Consider the following 21,478-nt stretch of genomic DNA (forward strand, 5'->3'; position numbering starts at 1 on the left):
GGGAGGGCAAATACAGAAATATCCCCATACCATCCTCTTGTGCTGTTATTGCTGGAGTGGAATGGAATGGAACGGAGCAGAAGGAAGAGAGAGAAGGGAAAGGGGAGGGAGGAGGTACCCTGGAAGAGAAAACTGCACAGCTGGGCCAACATTGCCTGCTCAGCATATGGCAGAGCCCTGACATGGGAGGCTTTCTCATTGGCTGAGAGAGAGCAAGCATGGATGTCTACCTGCCTCCTAACAGCTCCAGGACCCATGTTCTTACTCAGTGTATGAATTGGGGTGCATTGGGCCCCTACCATCTCAATTAAAGAAAAACCAACTAACAAAATAAATTCTTCTTATTGAAATCTCTGAAAGAGCACTAAGCTAGGATTTAGGAAACCTGGGAGTTAGGCTCTCTGGGAAGCTTTGAGCAAGCTTCTTCCTACACTGAGTCCTCAGTTTCCCCACCCATAAAATGGAGACATTAACAGTGCCTCTATTTTAGGATGGTTGGGTTCCCACCACTGTTAAGAAATTGTTTGGGAACAGTTTCAGAGCTCTGGGGAGATGAGAAATTGTTTCCCTTTTATTTGGAGAGGTTCATTATGTTGAGGGTGGGAGTTTCTCTGGGTCCTAACTGTGTTTCTGTGGCGTTCAGGGACGTGGGAGCAACGTCATCCACTGCCGGAAGGATGGCACCTGGAGCGGCTCCTTCCATGTCTGCCAGGAGATGCAAGGCCAGTGCTCAGCCCCGGACCAGCTCAACAGCAACCTCAAACTGCAGTGTCCCCAAGGCTATGCCATAGGTATGATGGGTGCATGAGGGTGAATAGTGGGAGGGGCAAGTCCTTCCGGGCCCTTGAGGCTAGTGCCTTGCTGTGTAATTGGGCACCTCTACCAGATGAGGCTCAGTGTGAGGCACTGGGGAAATGAAGATGAATAAGACCAGACCTTGCCTCTTAGAAAGAGAGTTAAGGCCATGAATGTTTATGAAGCAGTGGCAGGTGAGAGTACATAGTTACACCTGAGTACAGAAAAGCTGGCCAGCACCTCAGGGAACAAGGAAGCCTCCTAGAGGAAGGGACACTTATGCGGGGGACTTGAAAGAGTTTGTTGAGCAAGAAATGGCATTCCAGACACAAGGAGCCACGTGGCAAAGGGAAGGAGATGGGAAAGCACACATCATATTTCAGAAAGTGATTATGGTTGAGTGTGGTTGCCTTTATTAACCTTAAAATTTGAATAATACTAATCATTCATGAGGACCTACAAGGGTCAGGCCCTGACTAGGCGCTTTAGAGGCATTATATCTTATGGTCTCAATAACCTTGAATAGATGAGAAATTGAGACTTAAAAGAGGTAACAGAACATGCCCTGTATCCTGAGATCTCTCCTACTCTGAAGCCGGAGTTCTTTCCATGGCGTCTCAGGGCATCCAAAGTGAGGATAAATAGCATTTTCAAAATATTATTTGTGTGGTGATAGGCCAGCTCATAAACTGCTCACAGCCAGGGGAGACAACCTGGGGTTTGATGCCAGGGATTTGCCTCGTTGGAACCAGGCGTCTGGACAGACGCATCAATCATGGGCTCCAAGGCTTTCTGGGGAACTGGGCGTGCATTGAGTCTGACCTCAGTTGAGGGCAGTGAGGCTGACCTCTTGGGCTGATTCCCTAATTGACCATGATGAAAATCTCAGGGAATTGGACGTCCTTCTCATGGCCAATGTGATTTATGGGACAGTCACCGGGGATGTCTGGAGCAGAAGGTTATCTGTGCACACACTCACTCTCAGTCACACAGAGCCAGCATGTTCTGTACCCAGCAGAACGAGCGTTATCACTTCCTGTCCAGAAGCCAGCCCTGCCATCAGAAAGTGGAGGTGCGTGGGGCCTGACCACCTCCTTCTGAAGATGGAAACACATAGCCTCAGAGCACAGAAGTTCTTCACCTAAACTTAGAGTAGGAATCAGCACTCCTGCATTTAGTCCAGAGCACTTGCTTCTGTGTGGGTCAGAAAACACCATAGTGCGTGCTCTCTCTGATGATTCAGAAGGTACTTTAAGATCCTGCAGAGCCACCAATCCAAAGGACCCTGACCAGGAGAGTTGCAGAGAGGTATGATCTTGTAGGGCTTGCCACTATAGGCATTCTAGAAGACTGGGGCAACAGTGTAGCAGTGGTGAGTAGCACGGGCTACTCCAACCCAAGGGCGTAGCTTTCTCTTCTCCATCATCCCTGATGGGCATGCATGGCTCTGGACACTTATGTCTATGTTGGGGTCCCTACCCCCAACTCAATTAGGATATACAAGTGAATATTCAATCACACTCAGGACTGGCATTAAGCGGCCCTGGGAGAAAAATTCTGATTAAGTGACTTCTATGAAGAAAAACAAAAACCCTATGAAAACAGACTTCCTGCATGTCTGCATCCACTGGCACATTCAAACATATTCACACCTGCATAAACAAACACAAGCACAAATGCTTAATAACCAAACATAGACCCAAACACACACATCATGTGGTAAACTCACGCCTAGCATGTACACCTCAGCCAAATACCACACAAATACATAACTCACACAAACACGTGCCCACACAGCTACACATAGCACACATGTGACACATAAGGACACATATGTCACAGGCACAAACACATCTTAATTCCTGAAATATGTCAAACACAGAAAGATGTGCAAAAGGCATCTCAAAGACATAGCTTATGGGGCCGGTCCGGTGGCGCAGCGGTTAAGTGCGCACATTCCACTTCGGCAGCTTGGGTTTCGCTGGTTCGGCTCCTGGGTGTGGACATGGCACCACTTGGCAAGCCATGCTGTGGTAGGCGTCCCACATATAAAGTAGAGGAAGATGGGCATGGATGTTAGCTCAGGGCCAGTCTTCCTCAGCAAAAAGAGGAGGATTGGCAGCAGATGTTAGCCCAGGGCTAATCTTCCTCAAAACAACAACAATAACAACAACAACAAAACATAGCTCACAAACATGTTCACAAATGCATTACACAGCCACTTTGTACGTGCATTGCATGCACATCTCACAACACACTTATGAGCCATAAGGCCTGGCTCTCTACTTGTCCTCAGAATAGTCTAGAGATAGGCAGGGGTGGGACAGAAGCATTTCTTTACCCACTGAGCTCTTTCATGGTTGAAACAGAAAGGGAAAGAAGTCTGTATGACGTTGGAACCTGAATCTCCCTCCCCTCCCCCGTACCCATGTTCCCATGGCCGTGCAGGCCCTTTCATGACTATGGTTATCCAGGGTGGGTGGGGGCACATGGGGGAGGGCTATGAGAGAAAAAGCCACGAGGGAACACTGAGGGAGACAGTGAGAAGGAAGGAGGGAAAGCGGGTTTCCCAGCTCTCTCCTCACCTCCCAGGTGGAGCCCCTCCCTGGGGAGAGCCCACCTCACCAAGGAGAAGGATTTGCTCTAAGGCCTTGTAAACAGGGATGAGATAGGTGTCGGTGTTTCGGGCTTGGAGGCTGGAGGGCACATTCTGGAGCCACCCAGAGCGGCTCTCTCTGGGCCCCTCCCCAAGCAGCTTGGGGAGGCTGGCTCTGTGGCAGCTAGGAGCCATCAGAAAGTTGCTGCTGCCACCACAGCTGCCACCCTCCCTCCTCGTCCAGGGAAGGAGTGGGGGTGGGGGTGGGCCTGGTGAGATCACTGCTCTGTAATGATGCCAATTAGGGCTCATATATCACAACACAGCAGCCTGGTCTTGAAGCCCAAGAGCTGTGCATGGGGGAAGGGAGTGCAGAGGAGGGAGATGCAGAGAAAGAAATTAAGATGTGACTGTTGCATAGGGCAGCAATGGCCTACTGTGTTGACCATATTTTTTCCTTTTTTTGCCCTCTTGGGATAGGATAGCCTTTGTCTATTTCTCAGAGTCTGCATCTTCTTTTTTCAAAAGAATTTTAGCATCACAGCCTTGCTTCATCCTTGCTCCCTAAAACCTCCTTTCGAATTGATCTCATGACAAACACACACCACCAGGTCTCTCTGACAGCTCAGTGGTTTTCCCCCTTATTCTCATCACTCATCTTTTTGTCTTTTTGCATTCCCCCCATTTCTTTTCTCTCCTGTGGCCCTTCATCCATCTCCATCCCTTTCCACTGCTGCCTTCCTTTCTCTTTCCTCTATATGGCTCCAGTGTATCTGTCTCTGGGCTTGGAAGTCAGAGAGACATGGGTTTTCATTCATGGTGCTCTACTAGCCACCTCTGTAACCTGAGCTCTGTGCACTTGGCTCTCTCACCTGTGATATGGATGTGGTGACACCTGTCTCACAGGGCTGGGTTTGCAGGAGAATGAGGGACATATGAAAACTACCTGGAAAGGCCAGGAATCTCCCCGCTTCTGGGCTCAGTGTTCCCATACTTAAAGTGAACAGGTTGTAAACATTGTCCTGGCCCTGCTACCCCCACCCTCGTCTCCTCTTCAGTACTCGTGAGTCTCTTAGACTGAAGAGGATGATGAGACGGTAACAGGAAGGGCACTGGATAGATAAACTATCTCTATAAGCATATGTGTATGTATATGTATATATGTATGCATGTGTGTGCATATATATATATACACATTGTATATGTATAAACATTGGAAGGGAGCCTTTAGAATGGCTAATAGAATAGCATATTTAAAACTAAGAGTTGACTGTCTCTTGTGAACCACTTAGTGTTCAAGGGTGGTCTTGGCACTGAGGCGGGGAGTGACCTCCTTAGGGCCCTGGTCAGATTCTGACACGTCAGTTCTTTGCCCACATGAATGAGCACCTTTTTGGAATCCTGGGGACATCTCAAGGGATAGGCTTGATTTTCAGGAGACTTCAGAATGTGTGAGGTCAGGGCAGAGAATGAATGAGGCAAATTATGGTCAACTTGCCAAGCCACAGCTTGAAAGTCAACTGTCTTTACGGAGAAGTCTCTGGACTGATGGCTTCTGTATACTCACCCTGTCCCTGTTAGTCATCCATGCCTTCATTGACTCATTACCAGATTCATTTTTTCATCCCTTTATCAATTTATTTAGTTATTTATTCATTCCTCATCCATTTATGTACTCACTTAATGCTTCATAAGACACCTAAATTCCCATTCATCATTCACTCCTCATGCCATTAATTCATTCACTCACTTGCTCATTACCTCATTCATCTATACATTCATCACTCATCATCTCTTTCATTAATTTCGCAAATACTTATTGAGTACCTACCATCTGCCATGCACAATGCCAGGCTCTGGGCATAGCAGGGAGCACAGACAGTGCTGGCCTTACAGTCCAGCTGGGAGGAGAGCTATTGATATAACATAACAGTCACCAATGGGAAGTGGTAATGTGACAAATGCTGTGATGGATGACCATGAGAGGGTTTGGACTGTCAGGAAAGCATGTAGGCCTTCTCTGAGCAAGTGGCACTTGGACTGAGGTCTGAAGGATCATTAGTAATGCGCTAGTTGAAAAGGAGTGGGAAGGGTCTTGAGGCACGGGGGAGGCATGAATCCAAGCCCTCTGCAAGGACAAAGCATGGGGCTAAGAAGCTGGTGTTGCATTTATCTGCTCCCCATTCACTCGACTGATGCTTACTGATCAATCCCTGCATGTCAGGCACCTAGTCAGGCTCAGATATGAATAGACCTCATCCCTGCCCTCCCAGGGCATCAGAGTAACTATGAAAGGAGGTATGAGGGGGTAAGGCCAGCACTGGAGCAAGACTCCTCAGTGCCAAACACTGCTTTCATTCAGCTGCAGAAATCAGGGCAGGCTTCTTGGAAGATTTGAACTGGGCCTTGAAGAACCCATAGGATTTGACCATGAGAAGGTATATGGGGGAGCAATGATTTAGGAGAAGGGGTGAACAGAAGCAGAGGTACCAGAGGCGAGGAAATGTGAGACTCAGATGGAAAACCAAGTGGAGTTCAGTCTGGTGGGACCAACAAAGCGTGAAGGTGGTTCATGGGAGATGAGATTGATCAGACTATGGGAGGCCATGAATGCTGGGCAAAGAGGATTGGAATTTGTCCTTGATGTGGAGAATCTTGGAAAGGTTTACAAGCAGAGGAGGAGCATGACCAAACTGGGCTCAGGGCCGATGAGCATGGCGTTGGGTGCTAGCTGGATTGGAGACAAGAGAATGGGGTCAGGGAGACCAGAGGCGGCCCTGCCAAGGAGTTCACTCCTTCCCACTGCCCTCAAGGATGGGATGGCCCAGTCCACTGGGGACCAGGAAGCGGCAGGGCCTGCACTGTATGAGAGCAGCCCACGGGGCTCAGCCACCACCTTGCACTCTGCTTCCCCTCAGGGTCGGAGTGTGCCACCTCATGCCTGGACCACAACAGCGAGTCTATCATCCTGCCAATGAATGTGACTGTACGTGACATCCCCCACTGGCTGAACCCCACACGGGTGGAGGTGAGTGACCGGGACTGCCCACCTGCAGCTAAGGGGAGGGAAATGACCTTGTTGAGCACTTACTGTGCCCTAGTTCTGCATTAGTCCTTTTACATACGTTAAATCATCTACTCAGCACACCTGCTCTGTGGGGTGGGGACTTGTTCACAATCACTGCTCCCGTCCTTAAGGATTCAATACTTTCCCTCTGTCAGGTCCTGTGCTTTTTATTTACTGTCGCACTGAATCCTGATGATAGCCTAGGAATAAGAGGACTAATGTCCCCAGTTTACAGATGTGGAAACTGAGATACCAAGAACACATAGGTAGAAGGCGCAGAGTCAGCTCACAAGCTTGTCTAACTGGCAAGTCCGTACTCATAAGGATGGTGCTGTTTGACTTCTCTAGGATAACGCCTTGGAAGGCCTTCCACATCACACAGCCTAGATCCCTGGTATCTTTCTCCATGCTTTACTTGTTTGGTGGAGAGCAATTAATATGTGATATGGGGAACGAGGAACACCTATTGTTTATGAAGCACCTGCTATGTTTGCGTGCCTGGCACTTAGTACACAAGACTGCATTCAAATTTCAGAATGGTTGTATGGAGGACAGGTCATTGTCTGCATTCTTTACTGCGGACGCTGGGATCCCAGAGTGACTCAGGAGCCCAGAGTAGGCCTGGAACTCCTCCCATGGTGCCAGGCTGGCATGCCCCTCGCCAGAAGACCATGTAGGCCCCTGGCAGCCAGTGTCACTGTCTGGTTTGCTTTGAGACTGACCACACCCATTTTTCTTTGTGTCACCTGGATCCATTGGGGTCCCCAGAGCTGATGGGGGACCCCGCTCTTGTCCTCCAGGGCAGTACAGATCCCAGTCTTCATGTATGAGCTCTGGGCACTAGCTCCTCACCCTGAAGAAAGTGAGAGAGGAGGCAGGGGGTGCAGGGCGAGGTTCAGCTATGTCTCTCTCCACCAGCCTTTCTGCCTGGTGTGCTGGGAGGCCACACCACTGTCTGCCCTCCTGCTGCAGATCACACTCCGGATAGCTGGGCAGAACCCGATACTAGGTATACTATTTCTCAAATGAGCTGAGGGCATGGCTGCAAGGGCTTACTCAGCACTCTGGGCATGTGGACCTGGCGCTGGGCCTGGCCAGGCCCCTTCCCCCAAGCACCCCAGCCTTCTCCTCCTCTCTTTTCTCCTTCCTCTTGCTCTTCTTGTACAGCTCTCTGCCCCCATCTCCAACTTTATTTCCTTTTCCTGCCTCTATTTGCACTCTTTCTCTCTTCCCTCTCTCAACACCTCCATCACCTTGTTCTCCTCCCTCCCATCCACGCTCTGCCTCCATCTCCATCCTCTCTGTGTCCCTCTGTCTCTCTGCCTCTGATTCTCCCACGCATCCATGAGACAGCTGCCTTTCCCTAACTCAGGCTTCTTCATCTGTTTTCCCTACTCAATGTGCCTTCCCCACTTCTCACCCAGAGTGCCGCATAGCTTCTCACCTAAGGCTCCAATGAATGCTGATCTGCAGTCCCACTCAGGAGCATGCACAGGGCCCAAATGTCAGAATCTCAGGAAGCTGGAGATCATAAAGCACAAGCCCCTCATGGCACAGTTGGAGAAACTGAGCTGCAGAGAGGGAGGGGACCAAGCCAGGGTCACACAGCTCCAAGCTCTCCTTCCATACCTCCCTCCCCTTCCTCTACACTACCCTGACTCCCACACACCCAAAGGCAGGGGACTTCCACTCCCACACAGAGCAGACACAGGAGACCTCCCTCACACCCCAGTCCTGGAGGTCTTGGCCTGCAATCCAGACCAGGTTCCCCTGGCCCAGCTCCCACTCAGCCGTTTTCTCTGCCCCACCCCTGGTGAATTCCCACCCTTCCCTCTGTAAGCCCCGGGCACTAAAGAGTTCAGTTATAATTTACTGTGAAATAAATCCAGGGATTTGAAAGCCTGCAAGCCCCACTCCCCAGTTGCCCACCCGCCGCCTGCCTGCCCCAGCCCCCACCCAGTTCCCTGGTCTGCTGGCCTTTATTGATGCCAGCCTACCGAGAGAGCCGTAACGAGGTTCAGACCTCCACCAGTCTCCGGAGGCCTCATTATCCAGGAGGAAAAAAATGTGGTAGAAAAAGGGAGGAGGGCGAAGGGCAGAGATTGATGATTTCCAGGAATAAGGCAGAAAAGCTGCCTCCGCTGCACCCTTGCCCGTGGTGTGGTGAGAGCTACAGAATAGAGCTGCTGGTGCAGGCGTGGCCAGGCCAGAGCAGGCCCGGGGTGGCTCCGCTTGCTGAGGGTCCGCCTCCTAGTGACCGTGCAAGGTAGATGGTTGGGGACAAGGCTCTGCTCCAACTGCTGTCACCTATGTCCCCAGGGTAAGAAAGTGGGACGCGAGGGACCAGCCCAGTGGCACTACGGTTAAGTTTGAACGTTTTGCTTCTTGGCGGCCTGGGGTTTGCTGGTTCAGATCCCAGGTGTGGACATGGCACCGCTTGGCAAAAGCCATGCTGAGGTAGGTGTCCCACATATAAAGTAGAGGAAGATGAGCATGGATGTTAGCTCAGGGCCAGTCTTCCTCAGCAAAAAGGGGAGGATTGGCAGTAGTTAGCTCAGGGCTAATCTTCCTCAAAAAAAAAAAAAAAAAGAAAGAAAAGAAAAAGAAAGTGGGAGGTGAGAACTGACATTTAAGGGATGCCTACTGCGAACCAGGCACTGGATCAGGCACTGTTCATTCTGTATTTGCACCCTCCCACCACACACACCCACCCCCCACACACCCACATACACACACACCCCTATGAGGTGGGTATTAGTCTCCCCATTTTTCCAGTGGAGGAAATGGAATCTCAGAGATGGAAGGCACTGCCTAAGGAATTGAAGAGCAGCTCAGTTTACTCCAGCTACCCATGCAGCCTCTGTCGAATGTACAAGGAAAATAATAAAGGCAAAATGTTTACTGATTGCTTACCAGGGATGTGCTGGTAAATGGTCAACAGCTGGCTCCCCCCAAACAACTCTGATTGGTAGCATTTGCCATTTACTGTGGTGTAAATATTACCACTGTAGCTGATGTCCTGTTTTCTAGGTTTCCATCACTGCACACAAGGGTGGGAAGAGACGGGCACTAGTGCCCCTTGTGAGCTCATGCAAGCCGGCTGCAGCCCACCCACCACTGGTGCTTGTCATGTGATGGGCTCTGTTGTAAGCACTCTGAATGTATTGGCATATATGATGAGAATGATGACCTCTTAGATGAGTGCAGTATCGACATTGAGGCCATGTACTAGTGACCTTTATGAAGGTAGGCCCAGGGTCATCTTATTTACCATGTATGCCCCTCAATGCCTAGCAGATAGTAGATGCTCACTAAATATTTACGGTTGCTGAATTGGGTGACCAAGGTTCTAGTTCAGGCCAGGAACCGTCTTGCTATATATGTCCTTGGACAAATACTATCGCTTTTTTAGGCTGCAGTTTCCCCATCTATGAAATGACGATGGGCCCAGATGGAGAGTCACAAACTCAACACCTATGAGAACCAGGCAGATGGAATAAATGGGTGAAGCAGGCCAAGTCCATCATTCTGTCTATTAAATATCTAGACAAATTATTAATAGTAGTAATATTTACTGCAAATATTTCAGACAGATGGAAAGACTTAAAGAAACTATAACAAACACCCATGAATATACTCCCCAACTTAAGAAATAAGATTTTACAAATACAGTCGAAGCTCTTTTCTTCTTATTGAGATATAACTTATATGCTCATCTTAGGCATAAGGCTTGATAAATTTCTATGTTTGTGTCCGCTGATGAAACCATTACCCAAGTCAGATGAGGACCTTTCCAACTCCCCAGAGGGGCCTCCCCTCCCTGTGCCAGGCAATGTGCCCCCTCACCAAGGTAACTTCTATTGGTTTTGCTTATTTTTCTTTTTTATTGAGGCATAATTGACCGATAACATTATATTAGTTTCAGGTGTACTATAACTTTTTAGTTTTACTTTCATAAAGAAAAACACTCTGTCCCTTTATTTTTTTAAAAATTCTCTTCCTTTGAAGCTCTACCCACCCACATACATATGCACTTTTGAAAGTGATAGGGATACAGAAAAGTCTTGCTCTAATCTAATAAATGAGACAATACAAATGCAGTGACGGATGGAAATGCCCCTCAAGGTCCGTGCTGGAAAGACTGCAGGGAATGGTGGAGACTGTGGTGAAGTGTGGAAAACACATGTTGCTTCCAAAGGAGGATACTCTAGCCTTGTGTGGCATTGTGGAAATGTAGGTGCGGTGTGGCCAGATTTTCCATTTTTCTTGAGTACAAGAAATCTGGAGTCTTTAAAATGTGAAATTTCTCATTTTTTTTTAATATTGGCAAATAATTTTGACTTCTGTTAATCACTTTGTGGCCAAACCAAACATTTCTGTGGGTTGTGTAGCCTGGAAGCTGTTGGCTTGCAGCCTTTGGATGAGATAGACTCTTCTATCCCTGGACGTCTAGAATTCAGGGTGGCAGCCTCTCTCTTGCCACTCATAAGGAGTACCTCCAGTCGGTCCTGCTCTTCCACTTGTGCAGGGGTGCTGGGAAAGTTTCCCCATAGAAAACGAAGTTCACAACCTTAGAGGGTGATAATTCCTCTCAAAAGCTGGAAGCTTGGCTTTTACTATGGCTTTTGGAAAAAGCGTGGAAGGAGGAAAGAGAAGAAGAAAGGAAGGAAAGAAGAAAAGGAGAGAGGGAGGGAGGCAAATAAGGAAAGAAAAGGAAAATCACCATTTATTGAATATCTGTGATATGTAGGCACTATTTGTTAGGCAATTCCGTATATGCCACCTCATTTTGTCTCTGCCACACCCCAATGAGATAAGTTTAACACCATTTTACAGATGAAAAACTGAGGTTCTGAGAAGTTGTCACTGCCCATTCACATAACTAATGTGGTTGAATTAGAATTTGAACCCAGGTCTAATTCTCCTGCATTTCATTCTGCAAGGCAACCACCTTACACATTATAAACCATAAACCTATGCAGCACTGGCAGACAAAGATGCAGAATTCATTCCTTGAAGAGAAGGCAGCACTGTGGAAAACCCTGCCAAGTGTATAAAGGTCAGAGGTTCTGAGGGAATATGAAGTCCAGTCTATCTGATGTATAGAAGGAGATATGTGCCCTGGAGGGGAAGATAGAGAGATGTGTCTAGAATCCAGCAATTTCTCATCTACTCATAGACACACTTGTCCATTCACTCATTTGATCATTTGTTCATTGACTCATTCAAAAACATTGATTATGCACCTCCAAATGGCAGGTGTTCTTCAAACACAAGGCATACAGATTGGAAAATGCATAGGCTTTTTAAAAACTTACCCAGAAGAAAACCAGAAGCTCAGTAACCAATAACAAAAGGCAAAAATAAGTCAAATGATATAATTTACTCACAGAAGGTCCTAAAAATCAAGCAAAAAATGAGGAGAATAGGGAGTTCATCTTAGAAGATATCAGAAGGAGTGTCAGACATGGACCTCAGAAGGAGGAGGCTCTCTTAAGATGCTTTCTCACATGTCTTTCACTCTGCCTGGGGCCCATCTTCTCTGGGCTTCATGTTTTAGACACTGCCTCCTCCTACGTTTGTCTCAAAGCCTCTCTACCTTTCTAAATTGTGGTCTTTCCATTGATCAAAAGGGCAAGCTATTTTATACTTAAAGCTTCAGGGACTAGGGGAATTTGAAGGAGAGTATAGTGTTGAAAATATGTACCTGGAAATCAGACAGATGTGGGTTTAATTCCTGACTGTTTTTGCCTATGTGCATGATTCAGGGTAAGTTATTTAACTTCTCTGTGCCTCAGTTTCCTCTTGTGTAAACCAGAGTCAAAAATAGTACCTATCTCATAGTTACGGTAAGAATTAAATAGATGAAAGCTCTGAGCACAGGGCTGGGACTATAATATTTGGTCAATAGAGGGTTTTGTGTTGATGAGGATGAGGATAATGATGATGGGGTTGGTGATGGTGCTGTGTTGATGATGAAGATGATGATAGTGGTGGTGATAATGGAAGTGCTGGTGGTGGTGATGATGTTGACAGTAGTAGTGGTGTTGATGATGGTGGTGGAAGTGCTGTTGGTGTTGATGATGATGATGGTGGTGGTGGTGGTGGTGGAAGTGATGGTAGTAGTGCTGATGGTGGTGTTGATGGTAAAGATGATGACAGTGGTGGTGGTGGTGGAGGTGCTGGTGGTATTGATGATGATGATGATAGTGATGGTGGTGCTGGTGGAGGTTCTGGTGGTACTGATGATGATGGTGGTGTTGGTGGTGATGGTAGTGTCGGTGTTTATGATGATGATGATGATAGTGGTGATGGTGATGATGCTGGTGGAGGTAATGGTAGCAGTACTGGTGGTAGTGTTGATGATGATAGTGGTAGTGCTGGTGTTGTTGAAGATAATGATGATGGTGGTGTTTATGCTGATGGTCATTGTAGCCAGGAAGAAAAAACAGTCTATTCTTCCTATGCACCAAGACAGGAAATGAAAGCCATCTTATAAAACATGTCTGAAAGCACTCTGACTAGGCTGGAGGTCTCAGTGGCATCAAGAGGAACAAGGCTGACATTTGAGGGGCCTCATCTGGGTTCTCCCAACTTGTGGTGTAAACAGCCTAGCTTTTCCTTCAGCTCCTGCTCCTGTCCCCTTTCCCAGTTCTCCTCACATACAGAGGGGCCCTGTAGTGAGACAGGTGGGGCATGCAGCCCTGAGGAATAGTGGAAAATCCAAAACTCTTGGAAAGATAAATAGGCCCATGCAGATAGTATAAAAGTCCTTTTTCTGAATTCACGTCAGGTAAACCTCAACTGACAGAAACTTGTACAACCACACCGAGACACTCCTACAGACGGATTAAATTAGCTCTCAAATAAACAGGGGGAGGGATGGGCATCAAATCCCTTGTGGATCCTAACTTTACTGTTTTCTACTACTTGAATCATTACTAAATGTCCCTCCAACATCTCTGAATTTGTGCTGGGACCAGATTTTAAGACCCAGAGATGAAAGTCTGGTTAAAACTTCCCAGAGGATGAAAGCAGGTGATTTTCTCACTGCTTCTGGCCCCATAGCCAGGAAGTGAAGGGCAAGAAAGGTGGCTGACGGGGCTGGCCTCATTGCTGAGTGGTTAAAGTTACGTGCACTCTGCTTTGGTGGCCTGGGGTTTGTAGGTTCGGATCCTGGGTGCAGACCTACTCCACTCATCAGCCATGCTGTGGAGGAATCCCACATACAAAGTAAAGGAAGATTGACACAGATGTTAGCTCAGGGCTAATCTTCCTCAAGCCAAAAAGGAGGAAGATTGGCAATAGATGTTAGCTCAGGGCAAAGCTTCTTTACCCCTCCCCCCCAAAATAAGTGGCTGAGCTGGAAGGAAGAAACCCTGGAGCTACTCACATTCCTTCATTTGGTCAATATGTATTTGTTCACTGTGCTCCATGCCTGATCCTGAGGGAAGACAGAGAAGTCTAAAACCTAGGCCTTGTCCTCAAGAACCTTAAGGATGGTATTAGATTAACCATTTCCACATCATTTATCTCAATGCATCATCATAACAAGCTTATCACATTTTCATTACCCATTTTACAGATGGAAGGACCAAGCCTCAGAGTGGAAATTTACAAAACAATTTCAAGTCAGGATTGCAACAACATCTGTTGTACTTCAATGCCTAAGGTCTTTCCCATATATCACTGTGTGTATGTGGACAGGGAGAAGGTAGACAGTGTCAGTAGAGGCAGTAGGGGGCTAGATAATTGATTTCACATTGTGAGACTGGTTGGCAAATCTTCAAGTTACATTGTTTGTCCAAGATCTTTAATTTAATTCAATCTAGACTAAACTGATCCTGTAAACTAGACACTGTGCTAGGCATTGTAATGATCTTCTGATGCTCCAGAAGACAGGAAGACGAGTAAAGAAAATATTGTTCATTGATAAAATCATCTCTATTCTGAGATGGATCTATTCATGTATAACATAAATATTTACTGGGTCAGGCACCATTCCCAACATGGAAGACCCAAGGGTGAACCGGAGATGCTGTGGGGCAGAGAAGAAAGGCACCCAACCCGGTCTTAGCCAGATCATCATGTAATTCCCTTTGTTCCAAGCTCACCATAAACCTAATTACAGTTTGGCTCCCATATAAGTTTGCCCGCAGGGAGAAAATTGGCTGGTCACATGGATTTTCCACCTTCTGGCCCAAGTGACTATTCATTTCTTAATCAAAATTAATCAATTGGCACTTAGCCAGGAGAGCAAGCCCTGATCATATAGACTTCCACGGCTGGTCCCTGAAACTTACCTCTCATTGCAAATCTAAGCATTTGCCTCCATGTTATTTTTATTTTATTTTATTTTATTTTTAAAGAAATCATTGTAATCTGGCATGAAAAGTAAGACATCTACAGCAGAATAGAGAATGGAGCTTCTAGGATTGTTATGTTAGCCCCATTCCTGATGCTTTTTTATCTTCCTACTGTTGTTTATCTTTGTTTTTTCACCTACTTTAAGAATTATCATCATGTTGGATTTTATGTTATGAGCTGCCTTAAATCATTTCCAAAACAATTGCTTGATTTCAAATCCTGGTTTCTCCACCTAACAGCTATAGAGCTTGGGGAATTAATTCTACTTATGACATGAGATTAATGCCCACCTCACTGCATGGTGGCGAGAAATAAGTAAGATAATACATAAAGTAATTAGCACCATGAACACACTCAACACATTTTAGTTGTCAATATCATAATAACAATAACTATTATTAAAGGAAGCTAGAAATAAATACATATATGCATACCTATAAGCTCTGCCCAAGGGGGTTGAGAAAAACACCACGGAGGAAGTAAGTCTTGAGCAGAAATTTAAAGGTAACTAAGGATTCTCCAGGTGATAAGATGGGGAACGACATTTCAATGAAGGAGAACAGCAAGAACAAAGTCACAGGGATATGAAAGTGTGGGCGACCTCAGGGAATTGTGAGCAGGCCCTCATGGCATGGCTGCTGGTGGAGGCAGGAAGGGTCTGTAAGAGTTACGAGTGGAAGACTAGTTCATTCATCCTCCAGCCCATGGCTCTCAAACTGTAATGTGTATCAGAATCATCTGAGAGGCTTGTTTTCAAAATGTAGAGTCCCAGGCCCTGGCCTCAGAGATTTGGATTTATTAGCTCCGAGGTGGTGCTGAAGCATCCGCCTTTTTAACGTGCTCATCACAGTGATTATGATGAAAGTGGTCCTCAGTGCATGGTTTGGGAAACCCTGCTCCACACTGTTCTCTCATCTTCCTGTTGTTGCCACACACATGCACACACACAAACACACATGTACATGCACACACACGTGTACACACATACACTCTACACTTCCTCCTTTGCCCGCCTTATCCCCAACTCCATCCATAGGTCAAACATCAGCCAAGAATTTTCTGAAGGGCCTTTCTGACCATATCTCTATCCCTCAGTTCTGCTTCTCTTCAGCCCTTATTCCTGCAAGGGAAATACAGAATCATGACACCTACACAAACACAAATATTATTTTAATCTTATGGCTCCTGTTATTGCAAGTACCTGGGCTAATTCTTCATGTAAGTGCCAGGGTGAGGTCAGGATTTGGAAGATCCAGGAAGAGGTGGGGTGGTTGAATGTGGTGCTAACAAAGAGATGGCTCCCTCCCAGCCCCAAACCTATCTGACCTCTCTTTCCCTTTCTCTGCAGAGAGTTGTCTGCACAGCTGGTCTCAAGTGGTATCCTCACCCTGCTCTGATTCACTGTGTCAAAGGCTGTGAGGTGAGTCCCTAGAAATGATCCTACTGTTACTATTGTTATTGTTATATTAATCATAGCTACCATTTACTGTACCTCCTAGAGCTATAAATATCCCTTTACCAGATTTCTTGGACAGGAAGCAGCAAGCCCATTTTACAGATTATAGAATTGAGGCACAGAAATATGAACAAACATAGTCAAAAATACATTTAATGAGTAACAGAGTTGGGCTTCCAAGCCAGGTGTTTCTGGCTCCGAAGTGTGTTTTTAAGGTAATATTGCATCTGTAAGGGTGATAAGAGGTGGGGGGAGGCCGTATTGATTTAGCATCTATAATATGCCAGGCAGTTTACCAACATCATCACATTTAACTTGCACAGAACTACATGAGGCAGTTTATTTTTTTCTAAATTTCCACTTTACTGATGACCATTACTTACAGATCACTTCCTTTTGCCACACATGTTTGTCATTCAACCCCAGAAGTGATATGGACACCGTAGACCCAACCATTGAGCTGAAAGTGGAAGATCCTCTCTGACACTTCAATTCTCTGACTTCACAGTTGAGCCGTCCCCTGGAACTTGGCATTTCGGAGATCAGTGCTAAGCTTGGGAGGGGCAGGGCTAGAGTACTTGGACTGTCATCCGTATTCTCAAGGCAGTGTGCCCATGGAAATAAGAGACATTCTGTGCATGGTTTTTCTCAGCTGGCAGTGAAAAGGAGGCCCCAGATCACATCCAGTGGGATGTCCAAATCTCTGTGGTCACCCCAGAGCCCACTCAGAAATATCCAGGTGAAAAGGACTAGCTCTAGAAAACTTTGTATTTGATGAAATTCTTAGACTATCACAACCAGAAATGCTCTTCTAGATGATCTAAACCTAAGCTTTTATTTTAAAGATCGAGAAACTGAGACCTAGACAGTGGCCAAGTCTAGAATTTTATGGAATACTCAAACTGGAAGGATTCTCAGTGTGATCAAACCTTACTCACTTGTTGTATAGAGTGGAAAAAGAGAGCCAGAGAGGGAGTGGACTGGCCCAAGCTTACACAGCATACCAGACACAAAGCCAAAGCAGGAACCCAGGTCTCCTGACTTCTAGGCTGATGCTTTTTCTCCTTCACTAGGCCACCTCCTGCCTATGGGCCATCCCCTGACCTGTAGGTGTCATAAGATAGTCTCCAGGTCACACATTTCTTTCTGTATATTGGTTTCTTTCTGTATATTGGATGCCCTGTGGCATCTTCTCATGACACTAGACATTGTAGTCTTTAAGAACCTCCATTCTCCAAAGATTCAGCCAAGAATGACAGAACAAAAGCCAAGGCCCTGTGGCTGTTGCTTCCTTCCATCTCTCTGGATCAGTCCAGCCTTTCGGGAAAAGGAAGCTTGGGTTACCTGGGCACTCATTCTGCTGAGTCGGCGGTCTAGGCAACCAGTGTGACAGCAGAATTCGATCCCTCCTTTGACTCAGCACTGGGGCCTAAGAGACCCTCACCTGTCAGGCTCTGAGCCTTGCCAGTGATGCTTATCGCCTTTGCCCTTGCAGGTGCCCCCTTGTCTCCTTTCCTCCTTAGCTTAGAGCTAATAGTTTGTCTCTTGTCTGGAGCTGAAAAGTATGCCTACAAGAGATACAAATGCTGGGTCCAGGGAGGAGCCATCAACCTGGAGTGTCTGGAGGTAGCCAAGATCGAGAAAGGGTTTTGGGACACCTGAGACTCCTGCCTCCTGCCCCAAGCTGTGTCCAAAGTGGTCAGTCACTCACTCGCTCATCAAAGCTTCACTGGGTGCCTATTATGTGTCCAGAATTACTCTAGGTTCTGGGAATACAATGGTCTTAGTGAAGTGCAAACAGTAACTGTGCTCTCTCTGAGTCATCTGCGGTATCTTCTTGCCCCTCATCTCTCCATGCATCCATGTATCCATCTATCCATCATCTTACTAAATAAACATTTATGGAACATATATTTGATAAAGTTTTGCTCAAATTGCCAGGCATTTTGCTTGGAAATCTAGGATTCAAAAATAGATGACACACATTCCTGTCCATAAGGAACTCACAGAATAGTAAAGGAGATAGACAACATAAGAGAGAATTCTAAAATACGTACCAAGAGCTATAACCAAAGTTATAAAATTCAAGAAGCTGTAGAAGCACAGAACATCCTGGAGGTATTAGGGAAGTCATTTTGGAAGGGTGATGTTTGAACTAGATCTTAAAGGATGAATTGCTTGCCTGCACACAATATTAGTAGAAGTAGCAGCATGAGAAATACCAGCGACAGGAGAAATCTCTAAGTAGCTGAGCTTTTCACATGCTATTCCCTCTCTCTAGAAATTCTCCCTTCTCCATCCCCGTCTAAGTCCTACTCATCTTATGACCTCAGCTGAAACATCATTTCCTCAGAGACGCCTTCACAGAGCTCCCTGATTAGGTCAAGTCCTCCTACTCTTTCACAGCACCGTGGACCTTTCCTCTACAGCTCTTATCAGAGTTAAAATTGGCCAATTAGATGTGTGCTTATTTGATTAAAGTCTTCGTCCTCACTAAAGTGTAAGGTCTAGAGGAGTGAGAGCTATACCTATACTGACTTACTATTATATCCTTTTCTTTAGCACAATGTGTAACACATAGTAGGCATTCAATAAATAGGGTTGAATAGAAGATGTATGGATAAATGGATGGATGGATGAATAGATGGATAGATAAACAGATAGATGGATGGGCGCATGAATGTGGCTGTAGGAAAGGACACATAGAGAAGAGTAGCTAGTGATGAAACTAGAGATTTTTTTCTAGGGCCAAATAAAAAAAGAACCATTTTCATTTATTTTTTTCTTTTCTTCCTCAGCTATTCCTTTACCAGCTATTCCTTTAATTACCTACCACCAGGAAAAGTGGGGGAAGGGGGCTCAAATCTTCTTATCATTTATTCAAGTAAAATGAGCCCCCTACTTCAGGAAGACAAGTGGTCTATCCTGTGACTTTGTGTACCCCAGCATACAAGAGTGTGTCTCCCAGCATAACCATACTTTAGTTGGGAAAAACTTGGCTAGACGACAGTCTTTATAAATGGTAGAAGTGATAACTTGTCCAAGGGCTGTTGGGATTTAAAGCCAGGTGGGCTGACTGTAGAGGTTTGTGGGAAGATGAGAGACAGCTAAATGACTACAGAGTCCATCCTCCACTCATTCCAAGATGTTAACAATGCCTCCTTTCCTTCCTGCCTCTCTCCCCCTTTATAGCCCTTCATGGGAGACAATTACTGTGATGCCATCAACAACAGAGCCTTCTGCAACTATGATGGCGGGGATTGCTGTGCTTCTACAGTGAAGACCAAAAAGGTAGGCCAGTGTGTCCCCCTTGACAGCCGCCTCCAGCAGGCCTCCCAGCTTACTGGACAGGATCACCCCTATGTGCTGGACAACCCATTGTCCTGGTTGTGTCAGCACTTGCCTACAAGCTTTATTGTATTGTAGTGTAGGGTAGTGTAGTGTATTTTTTATTCTTTTAGTTAGTAGTTGAACAAATATCATGTGCTGAGCCCTGAGCTAGGTGTGGAGGCTCATGGATGATCCAAATGGATTGTAAATGTGGTCTCTCACCCTCAAAGCTTAGAGTCAGGTATGGAAGCAGACAAATAAAAATGTAATAAATACTTTTAGAAGGGAAGGACAGAGTGCTATGAGGGCCCAGGTAAGGGGTGGAGAACACTCTGCAGAAGGATTGGCATCGATGCTGAAACCTGAGGGGTAGAGGGGTGACCAGGAAAAGAATGTCTGGGGCAGGAGACTGACATGTAAAGTCCTAGAAAGAACATGCATTTTTAGGAGGTATGGCTAAGGTGTAGGGGAGGAGAGAAGATGGGACATTCCCAACAAGGTCAGTCATGGCCTTTAAACATTTATAATTTCCTTTGTTCTTCATATCTGTAGAATTAGGAGGTGTGGTCTTCATTGTGATTTTCTTCCTTTGTGTGTTAGGATTCAAGTGTTTATAATAAAACTGGAACATTCAACTGAGATGCATTTCAGCCACTCACAGAAGAGTGGCCATCTCCATTTTCCTTTTGATGAGAGCCAGGGCCAGAGTTTGGGGCCCTATCTGAGAGCTGGGGGAGAGGTGGTCAATGTGGGCAACCCATGTTGAGAAGTGCCCTTGGGATGAATGAGTTGATGGGAAACTATTTCTAATTTTATATTCATCTATAATCTGAGTTGAAAGATCGTTTGATCTCAAAGATCATTTGACCTAATCTCTCATTTTAAAGAAGGGAACTATGTTCTTGAGACAGGAAGGGAAAAGAATCATAATCAGTTTGGCTGAAGAGTCCTCTGTGATTATCCGGTCCAAACTTTTCATTTCATTAATGGGGGCCCTGAGGCCCATAAAGGAGGAATGATTTCTCTATGATGGCAGAGTAAGTGATAGAAACAGAGCAGCGTTCCTGGCTTCCTATCCAAGGCCCTTTATATTGCAACATCCTTAAGATAATTAGTTCCTTCAAGAAAGATGCCCTGACTTAAAATGCAGGGGATGAACAGGGTAAGACCCAAGGGACACACTCAACTCGCAGGACTGTTACCGCATCTTCTGGTTGGTGAATAGGATTCTGGGGTTCTCTGGGATCATTTAATCCTGTATGGGCAACACTTTTCAGCATGGCTACCCTCCTGTTTTGTTTTTTTTTAAATAAAACACTGAAGGTATACACTTTCTGCTCAAGTTCAGGAGAATACAATTCATTTTCTGTTAATGAATTTCGTTATTTTTCCCAATTATGAAACAAGATATATTCTAATTTTTGGAAAATCCAGAAATAGAAGAGAACAAAAGAATTCACTGGTTATCTTACAACCCAAAGATAATCACTGCTTTTCTTTTGGTGTATTTTACTGTGTACGTAAGTATGTGGGTATTTGGGTCTATGTATACATTACTGCATTTCTAGTTAGGATCTTGTTTTGTTTTGTTTTGTTAGTGCAGGAAATCTTACACATAAGAATGATCTGACATTAGTATAAACTTCTCAGGTGTATTTTTTTCTATATTACAATTTATTTTATGGTTTTGATATATGATAATTTATGTAGCCATTTACCTCCAACTTTTATTTTTAACTTTTGAATTATTTCAGTTTCTCACAGTGATTAATAATGATGCTAATGAACATCTGTACACATAAATATTTGTATAGCTCTAATTCTTCCTTTATAATTGATTCTTAGAGTTGAAATGACTAGGGAAATA

The 21,478-nt window shown here is 45.6% G+C and overlaps 1 protein-coding gene and 1 long non-coding RNA gene across 2 annotated transcripts in view; one reads left to right on the forward strand and one right to left on the reverse strand.

Moving 5' to 3' along the window:
• The window catches only part of PAPPA (pappalysin 1), a 236,698-nt gene that overhangs the window by 204,094 nt on the left and 11,126 nt on the right, over nucleotides 1-21,478 (forward strand). The window contains exons 18-21 of the mRNA XM_070596239.1: nucleotides 644-791; nucleotides 6,310-6,419; nucleotides 16,174-16,245; nucleotides 19,474-19,572. Coding sequence (XP_070452340.1) covers nucleotides 644-791; nucleotides 6,310-6,419; nucleotides 16,174-16,245; nucleotides 19,474-19,572 — 429 coding nt within the window. The remainder of the gene's footprint in view (nucleotides 1-643; nucleotides 792-6,309; nucleotides 6,420-16,173; nucleotides 16,246-19,473; nucleotides 19,573-21,478) is intronic.
• The window catches only part of LOC139079699 (uncharacterized), a 71,226-nt gene that overhangs the window by 8,208 nt on the left and 41,540 nt on the right, over nucleotides 1-21,478 (reverse strand). The window lies entirely within an intron of this gene.

This window comes from Equus przewalskii, chromosome 26, assembly GCF_037783145.1.
Source record: "Equus przewalskii isolate Varuska chromosome 26, EquPr2, whole genome shotgun sequence".
In the NCBI taxonomy this organism is placed as follows: Eukaryota; Metazoa; Chordata; class Mammalia; order Perissodactyla; family Equidae; genus Equus; species Equus przewalskii.